Source organism: Balaenoptera borealis (genome assembly GCF_965194805.1).
Source record: "Balaenoptera borealis genome assembly, chromosome: 17".
Classification (NCBI taxonomy): Eukaryota; Metazoa; Chordata; class Mammalia; order Artiodactyla; family Balaenopteridae; genus Balaenoptera; species Balaenoptera borealis.
The window spans coordinates 45,330,756-45,346,011 of record NC_138876.1 but is presented as its reverse complement, the minus strand read 5'-3'; the positions used below and the strand labels follow the sequence as shown (position 1 = coordinate 45,346,011).

Here is a 15,256-nt window from a genome sequence, read left to right as displayed (position 1 = left end):
GATCTTCTGTGTGGGAATCTCTCCACTTTGTTCTCCACACCCCTCTTGCTGTGCTTTCCTCCATGGCTCTGAAGCTTCCCCCCTCCGCCACCCGCAGTCTCCGCCCGTGAAGGGGCTTCCTAGTGTGTAGAAATCTTTCCTCCTTCACAGCTCCCTCCCACTGGTGCAGGTCCCCTCCCTATTCTTTTGTCTATTTTTTTTTTTTTTTTCTTTTGCCCTACCCAGGTACGTGGGGAGTTTCTTGCCTTTTGGGAGGTCTGAGGTCTTCTGCCAGCATTCAGTAGGTCTTCTGTAGGAGTTGTTCCACATATAGATGTATTTCTGATGTATTTTTGGGGAGGAAGGTGATCTCTGTGTCTTACTCTTCTGCCATCTTGAAGCTCTCTCTATTATTACTACTTTTAAATTTTGTTATTTTAATAACATTATTTATTTTATTTTAATTTTTTTCTCCCTTTTTTCTCCGTTTTCTTCTGAGCTGTGTGGCTGGCAGGGTCTTGATGCTCTGGCCTGATGTCAGGGCTTTCTGAGGGGGGGAGAGCTGAGTTCAGGACACTGGACCACCAGAGACCTCCTGGCCCCATGTAATATCAATCAGCAAGAGCTCTCCCAGAGATCTCCATCTCCACACTAAGCCTTACCTCCACCCAACCACAAGCAAGCTCCAGTGCTGGATTCCTAATGCCAAACAACTAGCAAGATAGGAAAACAACCCCACCCTTTAGCAGAGAGGTAGCTTAAAATCATACTAAGTTCACAGACTCCCAAAACACAATACCAGACACGGTCCTGCCACCAGAAAGACAAGATCCAGCCCCAGCCACCAGAACACAGGCACCAGTCCCCTCCACCAGGAACTCTACACAAACCACTGAATCAACCTTACCCACTGGGGGCAGACACCAAAAACAGCTGGAACTACGAACCTGCAGGCTTCGAAAAGGAGATCCCAAACACAGTAAGTTAAACAAAATGGGAAGACAGAGAAATATGCATCAGATGAAGAAGCAAGGTAAAAACCCACCAGACCAAACAAATGAGGAGGAAATAGTCAGTCTACCTGAAAAAGAATTCAGAGTAAGTATAGGGAAGAAGATCCAAAATCTTGGAAATAGAATGGAGAAAATACAAGAAACTTTTAACAAGGCTTAGAAGAACTAAAGAGCAAACAAACAGTCATGAACAACAAAGTAAATGAAATTAAAAATTCTCTAGAAGGAATCAATAGCAGAATAAATAAGCAGAAGAACAGATAAATGACCTGGAAGATAAAATAGTGGAAATAAATACTGCAGAGCAGAATAAAGGAAAAAGAATGAAAAGAATTGAGGACAGTCTCAGAGACCTCTGGGACAACATTAAATGCACCAACATTCAAATTATAGGGTTCACAGAAGAAGAAGAGAAGAAGAAAGGGACTGAGAAAATATTTGAATAGGTTATAGTTGATAACTTCCCTAACATGGGAAACGAAAGAGTCAATCAAGTCCAGGAAGTGCAGAGAGTCCCATATAGGAAAAATCCAAGGAGAAACACACCAAGACACATCTTAATCAAACTATCAAAAATTAAATTCAAACAAAAAATATAAAAGCAGCAAGGGAAAAGCAACAAATAACATATAAGGGAATCCCCATAAGGTTAACAGCTGGTTCTTCAGCAAAATCTCTGCAAGCCAGAAGAGTGTGGCAGGACATATTTAAAGTGATGAAAGGGAAAAACCTACAACCAAGATTACTCTACCAGCAAGGGTGTCATTCACATTTGACAGAGAAATTAAAACCTTTACAGACAAGCAAAAGTTAAGAGAATTCAGCACCACCAAACCAGGTTTGCAACAAATGCTAAAGGAACTTCTCTAGGCAGGAAACACAAGAGAAGGAAAACACCTACAGAAACAAACCCAAAACAATTAAGAAATTGGTAATAGGAACATACATATAGATAATTACCTTAAATGTAAATGGATTAAATGCTCGAACCAAAAAACATAGACTGGCTGAATGGATACAAAAACAAGACCCATATACATGCTGTCTACAAGAGACCCACTTCAGACCTAGGGGTACATACAAACTGAAAGTGAGGGGATGGAAAAAGGTATTCCATGCAATGGAAATCAAAAGAAAGCTGGAGTAGCAATTCTCATATCAGACAAAATAGACTTTAAAATAAAGACTATTACAACAGACAAAGAAGGACACTTCATAATGATCAAGGGATCATTCAAAGCAGAAGATACAATAATTGTAAATATTTATGCACCCAACATAGGAGCACCTGAATACATAAGGCAAATGCTAACACCTATAAAAGTGGAAATTGACAGCAACACAATCATAGTAGGAGGTTTTAACACCCCACTTTCACCAATGGAGAGATCATCCAAAATGAAAATAAATAAGGAAACACAAGCTTTAAATGAAACATTAAAAAAGATGGACTTAATTGATATTTATAAGACATTCCATCCAAAAACAACAGAATACACTTTTTTCTCAAGAGCTCATGGAACACTCTTCAGGATAGATCATATCTTGGGTCACAAATCAAGCATTGGTGAATTTAAGAAAACTGAAATCATATCAAGTACCTTTTCTGACCACAATGCTATGAGACTGGATATCAATTATAGGGAAAAAAATGGTAAAAAATATGAAAACATGGAGGCTAAACAATATGCTACTAAATAACCTAGAGATCCCTGAAGAAATCAGAGAGGAAATCAAAAAACATCTAGGGCTTCCCTGGTGGTGCAGTGGTTGAGGGTCTGCCTGCCGGTGCAGGGGATGCGGGTTCGAGCCCTGATCTGGGAGGATCCCACGTGCCGCGGAGCGGCTGTGCCCGTGGGCCACAATTGCTGAGCCTGCGCGTCTGGAGCCTGTGCTCCGCAACAAGAGAGGCCGCAATAGTGAGAGGCCCGTGCACCACGATGAGGAGTGCCCCCGCTCGCCGCGGCTGGAGAGGGCCCTCGCACGGAGATGAAGACCCAACACAGCCATAAATAAATTAATTTAAAAAAAAAAAGATGCCTTGCTCATAAAAAAAAAAAAAAAAAAAATCTAGAAACAAATCACAATGGAAACACAATGACCCGAAACCTATGGTATGCAACAAAAGCAGTTCTAAGAGGGAATTTTATAGCAATACAATCCTACCTCAAGAAACAAGAAACATCTCAAATAAAAAACCTAACCTTACACCTAAAGCAATTAGAGAAAGAAGAACAAAAAAACAAAAACAAAAACCCAAAGCTATCAGAAGGAAAGTAATCATAAAATCAGATCAGAAATAAATGAAAAGGAAATGAAGAAAACAATAGCAAAGAGCAATAAAACTAAATGTTTGTTCTTTGAGAAGAAAAACAAAATTGATAAACCATTAGCCAGACTCATTAAGAAAAAAAGGGAGAAGACTAAAATTAACAGAATTAGAAATGAAAAAGGAGAAGTAACAACTGACACTGCAGAAATGCAAAGGATCATGAGAGATCACTACAAGCAACTATATGACAATAAAATGGACAACCTGGAAGAAATAAACAAATTCTTAGAGAAGCACAACCTTCTGAGACTGAACCAGGAAGAAATAGAAAATATAAACAGACCAATCATAGGCACTGAAATTGAAACTGTGATTAAAAAATCTTCCAACAAACAAAAGCCCAGGACCAGATGGCTTCACAGGCAAATTCTATCAAACATTTAGTGGAGAGCTAACACCAATCCTTCTCAAACTCTTCCAAAATATAGCAAAGGGAGGAATACTCCCAAACTCATTCTACGAGGCCACCATCACCCTGATACCAAAACCAGACAAAGATATCATACAAAACAAACTACAGGTCAATATCACTGATGAACATAGATGTCAAAATCCTCAACAAAATACTAGTAAACAGAATCCAACAGCACACTAAAAGATCATACACCATGATCAGGTGGGGTTTATCCCAGGAATGCAGGGATTCTTCAATATACACAAATCTCTCAATATGATACATCGTATTAACAAATTTAAGAATTAAAACAATATGATAATCTCAATAAATGCAGAAAAACTATTAACAAAATTCAACACCCATTTATGATAAAAACCCTCCAGAAAGTAGGCATAGAGGGAACTTACCTCACCATAATGAAGGCCATATATGACAAACCCACAGCCAACATCGATCTCAATGGTGAAAAACTGAAACCATTTCCAATAAGATCAGGAACAAGACAAGGTAGCCCACTCTCATAGCTATTATTCAACATAGTTTTGGAAGTTTTAGACATAGCAATCAGAGACGAAAATAAATAAAAGGAATCCAAATTGGAAAAGAAGAAGTAAAACTGTCATTGCAGATGACATGATACTATACATAGAGAATCCTAAAGATGCTAGCAAAAAGCAACTAGAGCTAAACAATGAATCTGGTAAAGTAGCAGGATACAAAATTAATGCACAGAAATCTCTTGCATTCCTATACACTAATGATGAAAAATCTGAAAGAGAAATTAAGGAAAGACTCCCACTTACCATTGCAACAAAAACAATAAAATACCTAGGAATAAACCTACCTAAGGAGACAGAAGACCTGTATGCATAAAACTTATAGTTTATAGACACTGATGAAAGAAATTAAAGATGATACAAACAGATGGAGAGATATACCATGTTCTTGGATTGGAAGAATCCACATTATGAAAGTGACTATACTACCCTAAGCAGTCTACAGGTTCAGTGCAATCCCTATCAAACTACCAATGGCATTTTTCAAAGAACTAGAACAAGAAATTTCACAATTTGTATGGAAACACAAAAGACCCCAAGTACCCAAAACAATCTTGAGAAAAAGAAAAGGAGCTGGAGGAATCAGGCTCCCTGACTTCAGACTATACTACAAAGCAAAAATAATCAAGACAGTATGGTAGTGGCACAAAAACAGAAATATAGATCAATGGAACATGATAGAAAGCCCAGAGGTAAACCCATGCACATATGGTCACCTTATCTTTGATAAAGGAGGCAAGAATATACAATGGAGAAAGATAGCATCTTCAATAAGTGGTGCCGGGAAAACTGGACAGCTACATATTAAAGAATGCAATTAGAACACTTCCTAACACCATACACAAAAATAAACTCAAAATTGATTAAAGACCTAAATATAAGGCCAGACACTATAAAACTCTTAGAGGAAAACATCGGCAGAGCGATCTGTGACATAAATCACAGCAACAGCCTTTTTGACCCAGCTCCTAGAGTAATGGAAATAAAAACAAAAATAAACAAATGGGACCTAATGAAACTTAAAAGCCCAGCAAAGGAAACCATAAACAAGATGAAAAGACAACCCTTGGAATGGGAGAAGATATTTGCAAATGAAAAAACTGACAAAGGATTAATCTCCAAAATATACAATCAGCTCCTGCAGCTCAGTATGAAAAAACAAATAACCCAATTCAAAAATGGGCAGAAGACCTAAATACACATTTCTCCAAAGAAGACATACTGATTGCCAACAAACAAATGAAAGGATGCACCTAAATAGACATTTCTCCAGAGAAGACATACTGATTGCCAACAAACAAATGAAAGGATGCTCAACATCACTAATCATTAGAGAATGCAAATCAAAACTACAGTGAGGTATCACCCAACACTGGTCAGAATGGCCATCATCAAAAATCTACAAACAATAAATGCTGGAGACAGTGTGGAGAAAAGGGAACCCTCTCTCACTGTTGGTGGTAATGTAAATTGATACAGCCACTATGGAGTACAGTATGGAGGTTCCTTCAAAAACTAAAAATAGAACTACCATATGACCCAGCAATCCCACTACTGGGCATATACCCTGAGAGAACCATAATTCATAGAGGGTCATGTATCACAATGTTCACTGCAGGACTATTTACAATAACCAGAACATGGAAGCAACCTAAGTGTTCATTGACAGATGTGGCACATATATACAATGGAATATTACTCAGCCATAAAAAGAAACAAAATTGAGTTATTTGTACTGAGGTGGACGGACCTAGAGTCTGTCATACAGAGTGAAGTAAGTCAGAAAAAGAAAAACAAATACCATATGCTAACACATATATATGGAATCTGAAAAAAAAAAAAAAAAAAAAAAATGTTCTGATGAACCTAGGGGCAGGACCTGAATAAAGTTGTAGATGTAGAGGGTGGACTTGAGGACATGGTGAAGGGGAAAGGGAAGCTGGAACAAAGTGAGAGAGTAGCACTGACATATAAACACTACCAAATATAAAATAGATAGCTAGTGGCAAGTAGCTGCATTGCACAGGGAGATCAGCACATTGCTTTGTGACCACCTAGAGGGGTGGGGTAGGGATGGTGGGAGGGAGATGCAAGAGGTAAGGGTTATGGGGATATAAGTGTACGTATAGCTGATTCACTCTGTTATACAGCAGAAACTAACACAACATTGTAAAGCAATTATACTCCAGTAAAGATGTTAACAAAAAAAGTCAATATAATTTTAAACAAATTTTATCACATTCTGGTGCTTTTCAAAAACTGTTAACTTTTCTTGAGCACATTATTTTTGTATATATACACTAGAATCCTTTTTCATACAATAGAAGTTTACAAATCTAATATCTTTTTTTTTTTTTTTTTTGCTTCTGTATCCTCATTAAACCTATGAACAATATTTTGTGAGTAAATTAATTCTGCCATGCACTTTAATGTGTTTTGTGGGCTATTGCCAACTAATATGTCAGAGACTTTCAAAACATAGTCTTGCTTTGCAGTAGCTGTTAAGAGACTCCAACAAGAGCACACAAGGAAGGTTCTGATGTTTCTGAAGAATGCTTGGAACACAATTGTAAATGTAGTAATAGAGACAGAAACAAATTGGTTGTGTTTAAAACATTTCTTTGTCTCCAGTTATTTAAAAAGCTGATATTTCTTGAAATAAAAAGATCCAAGAAATCAGAGGTACATGCAACTGTAACATAACGTCACTGGGAAATACTATTCAGTAAACCTGGATTAACCTTTCATAATTAGCACTTCTCAGCCCAAGAAAACCCAAATATTCCACCCTAATTCCATTGCAACAAAATCCCTATAAGGTAAGTCATAAAAGCAACATTAACCCCTTCCAAAGCAGAGAAACAAAAATGTAGCACTATTTTCTACCGTGAAAGAAAGTTCTGGGCTGGCCATTATAGGATCTCAGATTTCAGTAAGGATTAAAGGCTGTATATTTTAAACAAGAGACATATAGAAATATCATGAAGATATTAGGACCCCTTCCCTACTTCTCCCGTACTCCATATACCACATCTTAACATGGCCAGCATAGAAAAATTTAAGGATTTTCTTTGGACCTCAGAAAGTCTACCTTAAATTACCCAAGATTCAAAAAGCTCCACTTGTCACAGTAGTCATAAAATGCAGGCAGATTATCTGGGCCTCTTTATAAACTGATTTCTTTGTGTAAATATCTGAGGAAAAGAGGGGAAAGAAGTGCCTTGTTTGGATTGCAGAGTAAATTTAATTTTTCCAAATCATATTCACATCCATGTATATAAGTGAGTGAACCATTTAGCTATTGCTATATAGCAAACCACCCAAAACTGAATGGCTTAAACCACAATTCTGCATGTAGGCAATTTAGGGCGAGATCATCTTGGTGGTCTCAGCTGGCTCCCTTTTGGCATCTGTAATCAGCTGCATGCCAGCTTTACTGATAATAGCTGGGCTTTCTCTCATGTCTAGGACCTCAGCTAGGATGAATCCACTGACTCAGCTTTGTTCTATGTGGTTTTAATCCTCCAGCATAGGGGTTGGCAAAACTACAGCTCACTGCTTGTCTTTATATATAAGGTTTCACTGGAATAGAGCCATACCCATTTGTTTATTTATTGCCTATGTTTGCTTTCACAATAAAACAGGGGAGTTGAGTAGTTGTGACAGGAACCATACGGCCTTCAAAGCCTAAAACCTTTACTATCTGGCCCTTTACATAAAAAGTTTGCTGACCCCTGCTCTAGCAGGGCTCATTTACATGACAATGTCAGGGATCCAAGCGAAACAGTGGAAACTCACAAGGTCTCTTGGGGCCTAAATTTGAAACCACCACAGCGTCACTTCTGCCACGTTCTGTTGGCCAAAGCAAGTTAGAAGTCCAGCCCAGATCCAAGAAAAGGGGAAATAGAATCCATGTCTAGATGGAGAAGTGAAAAGTCACATTTCAAAGGGCATGGGTTCAGGGAGTAGTGAAGGACTCTGGTCATATTTACAACCTGCCTCACTAGATCACATAACAATTGCCTTCAGACTAAAAGAATTATGATGGAATAGGTGGATATATTTATAATATTTCATTAGGAAAGCCCATAAGAATCATGTGAGTCACTGTTTGTCAAATATCTGACCTGTAGATTTTTGTCAAAAGGATGTATCCATAATTATTTTGGTAGAGATTATCTTTAACTCTTAGTCATTGATATTAAAACTAGGTCGTGGGAGAGTCAGATAGGAGGCTGATTGTTCACTATACAACCTTAGGAGATAGTTATTGACTTTGATTCCTGATCCTGAAGGGAAATAAGATAAAGCTCAATTAAAATTACTGAACTCATTTAGCTGACTAGGTTATGGAAACAAATAGACCCAAGATGTAGGATGATTCCAATGCAATAAAAGTTTTCCTAGTAAATAGTCCTCACAATGATTCAGGGAAACAGACTTCTCTCACCTGTGGGCCTGCCAGTCCTAAGGCAGGTCTTCATCTTACTAGCAGAAAAGAGAAAGAGAAGGTGGAGGAGGCTCACATCCTTCCTGAAAGTCTTAGCTCAAAAGTAGTACACAGCACTTCTGCTCATATTCTGTTGGTGAGAACTCGTCAGTTGGCTACACCTAACTTCAAGGGATAATGGAATTTGTAAGTCTAACTCTATACCTAGAAAGAAGAAAGAAATGGATTTTGATGAACAGTTTGGAGTCTGTGCCATAGTCTACCTTCTGGTCATCAGATGTTCATTTGCATCTTTCTTTTCACATTTATAGAACACATTACCTTCACAAGGGAGACCACCCAAAGTCTCCTCCAGTTACTGCTTCTAGCTCAAAATCCAGGATCCCTGGATGATGTTTAGTCTTCTCTGTAAGGTCAGGATGTAGTCCTTTAAGGTCTGAAATCCCCAACCCCTGCACACACACAGATAAAATATACAATGATAAAACTAGGCCAGGATAAATGCCATAAAACTGCCACTCAGAAAACAGATGAACAGGAAATACACAACATTCACGGGTTAGTTGCAACAATGAATTCATACTGGGAAGGTATTTTAATGAAGGAAGTTCCACTATTAGACACCAGATCTCCATTCTGAGATCTAGTTAATGAAGGAAGTTCCACTATTAGACACCAGATCTCCATTCTGAGATCTGGTTAATGAAGGAAGTTCCACTATTAGACACCAGATCTCCATTCTAAGAGGAACTCTATTTTCTGTTCTTCTTTAAGAGTTTCTTCTTGGTCCATTATCATCCATGACCACACCTGAGTCAGCCCATTGTGGAACATTACCTTTCTTAGGGGTTACGCAGTATTCACAGCCTGCTTCCTGCTCATATGAGTTTGGGGCCCAAATATTATTTTAAGCCTTAAATAGTCAAAGGATATTAACACAAGGATCAAAATTTATTTGGCAATACAGTTGGTCAAAATTTTAGTAGAATTCTGATCAATTTACATACAATAAGTTTCATGGGCCATACTTAAAATTACTTCTTCGACACAGTGTTCAAGACTTGTTTATTTCTTTGCTAAAGCCTATGAAGACAAGAATTCTATCTTAATCCATCACTGTATACTAGAATCCAGCATTTACTAATTCCCTGTAGGAACACAAAGTAGGAACATTTGTTCAATATAAAAAGTGCCTAACATAATACCTACAATATAATCAGTGTTCATCCAATGGTAGCTGTTAACATTAAGAGAGAAGTTCATTGGAATAGGAGATAGCAAACCAGAGGCTTAATTCTAGCTCTACTGCTACATAGCTGGGTAAGATCATGCAAGTTAGTTTCCTCATATTCTAAATTTTCTCACGTTATTGTTGTTGCTTTGCACTTTTATAATTCACTTCCAATCCTTGTTTTTTTTTTTTTTGCACTTTTATGATTCACTACCAAAAATTGATGAGGAAAGGACTAATCTTGAGATCAAAATACCATGAGAAGCCCATAGGCAGATCTTTAGGAAAGTATTCAAACTACAGGTGCTATAATGGTAATAGGATTTGTTACAAGAATCAGTTGTCATCCAACCCAGCATGATCCATTAAACACAGGTTTCATCTAATGCCATGAGATTTGAGTGGGGCCTATTATAGGTGGTTAATTGTTTGAGAACCCTGTGATGGTTTATGTAGCTTTGGAAATGCCTCAGTGAACACATATTTTTTGAAATTTGGTTGTAATGAAATTCATAATATGTCTAATATCACAAAATAGCCAAGGAGAAGCTGGAGCTGTGCATTGTGTACAATAGAACTTCTCTTTAAAATTTGGTAAGTGACTTTAGGTCAGTGATCCCAACCCTGGCTGCACATTAAAGTCATTTGGAGAGGTTTTTATAAATACCGGTGCCTGGACCCCACTCCAGAGATTCTGATATAAGTGCAATTTTAAAACCTCCCCAGTGATTCTGATGGAGAACCACTGCTTTTAAAAGGGAAATATGTCATCATGAAGGACACCTTTTTTAGTGCCTGTTACTAGAGGCAAGAAAATATCCTGCCTATACTACAGCTTTTATACAGTGTTATTACTTGGACTAGTCATGGCCTTTTTAGTCATTTTTAGATGAAAAATTGTTTGTTTTGTGAGGAGGGATGGGATGAGCAGTAGGGGTTTGGCTTAGGGAGGCTCCATGATAGTCAACACAGTAACACTTGCCCCTTCCTCTGCAGCACATCATGCTTGTGCAGCGTCAGATGTCTGTGATAGAACAGGACTTGGAAGAATTCCAACTCGCTCTGAAACACTATGTGGAGAGTGCTTCCTCCCAAAGTGGTTGCTTGCGGTAAGTGCTCCTGCTCATGTGTCTTAGATGAGGGTGGGGTCTGGAAGACTGTTATTTGAGAATCTTCATCTAAAGTTATGATGGTCATTCTAGCCCTCGGGGTGATGCGTTTTGCAGAGTTAAACAGGCTGTTTTCTCTTTTATCCTTGGACTCTGTGTGGATTTGAGCATTAGGAGCACCAATGGAAGTCAAATAGACTGAAATTCCTCCTTTTACATCCAGGCAGACTCACACTCTGATTTAAATCATCTCTGGTATATGAGCCCTCAACTCTAGTGCATCTAGCTCTGATTGCTACCTTGAGAGTGTGCCCTATGGCCTAATAACCACCATTTCAGCCATTCATTATGAAGTTACACCATCTCTGAAGTCTTGATGGCAGGACTTTGTCATTTAAAAAAAAAAAGTTATTTCCATGGCCACTCCAGTTCAGCCTTCTGTTATCTCAGGCTACTAAAATATAAACTATACCTCATCTTCAGTTTCTCTACTCCAAGTAGTCCAATAAACAACTACAACAATTATAATTTTCCAGAAACAATTATCATAGAATTCTCTTACTCAGAAACCTGCAATAACTATCTAATGAGTATCTTATCAAATGCCAGAAGTTTATCCTGACCCTACAATTATAATACCAACAGACCCCAGAAATCCATAGCACTGCTACCATTTGTTCTCCCTCACCTGAACACTATGCCTCAACAGTGCCCAGCTGCATATTGCCTTTCCAGCATAATCTATTGTCTTACCGCTGTGCCTTCGATCTGGCCACTCTCCTTCCCAGAAGTGTGCACCCAGCTTCAGGTCTCTGCCAGCCCATGCTCTACCTTAATTCCAAAGATCAAACTCACCTGCTCCTGGAAAACTGCCACAACCAAATCCACCCCTACCTTAGGAGCTTGTTTAAATTGTATTTCACAATACTCTTAGAACATTGGGAAAGCTTTTTAGCACATGTGTACATGCATGTATGTGCACATAGAAACACATACTTTATGTCTCTTTGGTGTTCCTCCCAGTAATTACTAGTTATATTTTATTCACACTCTGGCAGAATACTTCTGCAGCTAAGAAGTCTGGCTCTGGAATTATACATGGGTTGTATTAACTTTGTGGGTTTAGGAAAGATCCTTACTTGCTCTAAGCCTCAGTTTCCTCATAAAGTGGTTGAGAGGATTAACTGAGTGCCTCTCATCCACTGAGGGCCAGGAAACATGAGCTGGGATTACTGCTGCACTTACTATTCCTTCCTTGTTGTCTGGCTGGCTAACCTCCTTTATAGAGTAGAATAGGACTTGCTCAGTGCCATTAATGTCATACAGCTCCCGATCTTCCCAGTAGTGACTGATAACAGGCACTACTTTTTTTGCTATTGTTACTATACTTCACGACCGGCCCAAATCAAAACCCCATTTTAGTCTTTTTATTTCAGTGACTTAAAAGAGATTTGCCAAAGTGAGAGTATACGTAGTTTTAAAAAGCCTACTCATTTAAAAATAAAACTGATGTTTTGGAGAATGCAGAAAGAACATATACGATCCACAGTGTAAACTGCAAAAAGTAGAGCTCAGTAAACTCCTTTTGGTTAGTGAGGCTATAAAGAAAATAAAATCTGGTTTGGGGTATCACAATATCCAGGAATAGAGTAGATATTTTACATTTACAAAAATGGTAAAAAGTTTTACTATTTTTAAGGTTCAGAAACACTGATTTAATGTGTGTTGGGAAAATGACCTAAAGTGACTAGAACAGCCACAGGGTGAGGAAAACAGGCTGTGGGAGAGTAAGAGAGTAGATAGATTTATGTTGCCTGATGCAAACTTTGTTCTCTCAATGAGGAGGAAAAATTGCTCCCTAAGCTCCAGCTGTGAAGTAAAGGGAAGGAGAGTATCCTTTTCCTGTAAGATAAATTGAGACTCTAAGACTCTCCTTTTCCTTTGCAAGACTGCTTTGTTTCTTAACAACTCTTCACTCCTTATTGCGTTTCAGCTTTCTTTCTTTTACTGGAATTACCAAAAAGTAGACTTTATCAGAAGAAATGAGCATCAGAGAATCACCACAAAGAAATGGAAAATATGTGGAATACATGTTATGCTGGTGTGCCTATCTAAATTCAGTTGTATTAGTTGATCAAATTTAATCTTCTATCTGTATTAATTGATGAACAGTCAAATGGGCCACTCATGTCATCAGTCATGCTCTAATGCACTCAGTGTGATTGCCTGGGGCTTGGCTGAATTATCTGTGAATTATCAGAGTTTTGCAGTTTCTTCTCTCACCATGTTTGGCTCAGCCTCTCCATGGTTAGAGAGGAAATGCTGCCATAAAATAAAGTAGAAATTAAGGATTTATGAGATTAGGCATTTTGTTTCCATTTTCTTATTTAATCTTCACTGCCATCATCTGAGGTTTGTATTACATCCAGTTCAGGAGGAAATAGGCTCAGATGGGTTAAACAATTTGCCTGAGTTTGTCTGACTCCAAAACCCATGTTTAATCTTTCTTGTCAGTACTTGGTCATCCTTGAATTAGAGTTTCCTGGACTTTACATGGTTAAACAGGAATAGAATAGACAACATCCCTTTTGTTCCAATTATAAGGTCTTATTTTCTTAAATTCAAGGCACTGAACTAGTGAGGCTTTGCCCTCTAGGTATTTGACTAGGACACTCAGAGGTTTGGGGGGCTGACAGGGCTTCTGTTAGTCAGTCAGCTGAATTTAAAAATGAATTACTCATCACTAATCATTAGAGAAATGCAAATCAAAACTACAATGAGGTATCACCTCACACCTGTTAAAATGGCCACCATCAAAAAATCTACAAACAATAAATGCTGGAGAGGGTGTGGAGAAAAGGGAACCCTCTTGCACTGTTGGTGGGAATGTAAACTGATACAGCCACTATGGAGAACAGTATGGAGGTTCCTCAAAAACCTAAAAATAGAACTACCATATGACCCAGCAATCCCACTATTGGGCATATACCCTGAGAAAACCATAATTCAAAAAGAGTTATGTACCACAGTGTTCACTGCAGCTCTATTTACAATAGCCAGGACATGGAAGCAACCTAAGTGTCCATCGACAGATGAATGGATAAAGAAGATGTGGCACATATATACAATGGAATACTACTCAGCCATAAAAAGAAATGAAATTGAGTTATTTGTAGTGAGGTGGATGGACCTAGAGACTGTCATACAGAGTGAAGTAAATCGGAAAGAGAAAAACAAATACCATATGCTAACACATATATATGGAATCTAAAAAAAAAAAAAAAGGTTCTGAAGAACGTAGGGGCAGGACAGGAATAAAGACGCAAACGTAGAGAATAGACTTGACGACACAGGGAAGGGGAAGGGGAAGGGGAAGTTGGGATGAAGTGAGAGAGTAGCATTGACATATATACACTAGCAAATGTAAAATAGATAGCTAGTGGGATGCAGCCTCATAGCACAGGGAGATCAGCTCGGTGCTTGTGACCACCAGAGGGATGGGATAGGGAGGGTGGGAGGGAGATGCAAGAGGGAGGAGATATGGGGATGTATGTATACATATAGCTGATTCACTTTGTTATATAGCAGCAACTAACACAACATTGTAAAGCAATTTTACTCCAACGAAGATGTTAAAAAAGTTACTGAAAAACCCAAGCAGAGCAATTGTGTGACCCATGTATAACACACACACACATTTTTTGATTACTCTTTTCACATATTTTGTAATCATGAAGGCTTATTTAATCCCTGTGTTTGGCACGAGGAGGTACCAACTGAATATATGTGATGTACACAGTGTATTCTCAGAACCATGCTTGACTTCGGAAAGTTGAGAATAGTTTCTGCTTCCAAGGATCTAGGAAACCAGTTGGGAAAATAGGATACTCATTCTTGAACAATTAAAGCCATGCTCTTGGCCTTAATTTCACAGCTGTTAAGTAGAATAAAATGATTTCTGAAGTCACTCTCAGCTACCAAATTCTAGAATTTGTATGTATTCTAAACTCCATGTCAAGGATGTAGGGAACATGAATGTGGAATTGCATTGTAAGAATCAACCCTGGGAGTTGTACTATGGCCAAAGAAACATCCTTAAGAACTCATGGTACCCTGTGGCACATTGAACCATTAATTTATCAGCATTTTTATATAGACAAAATAAATGCGTCGCTGTAGTGTGGTGGA

General features: G+C 38.3%; 1 protein-coding gene across 1 annotated transcript in view; it reads left to right on the top strand.

Moving 5' to 3' along the window:
- The window catches only part of NECAB1 (N-terminal EF-hand calcium binding protein 1), a 285,172-nt gene that overhangs the window by 260,809 nt on the left and 9,107 nt on the right, over nucleotides 1-15,256 (top strand). Inside the window, exon 10 of the mRNA XM_082364108.1 lies at nucleotides 10,956-11,068. Within this exon, the coding sequence (XP_082220234.1) occupies nucleotides 10,956-11,068 (113 nt within the window). The remainder of the gene's footprint in view (nucleotides 1-10,955; nucleotides 11,069-15,256) is intronic.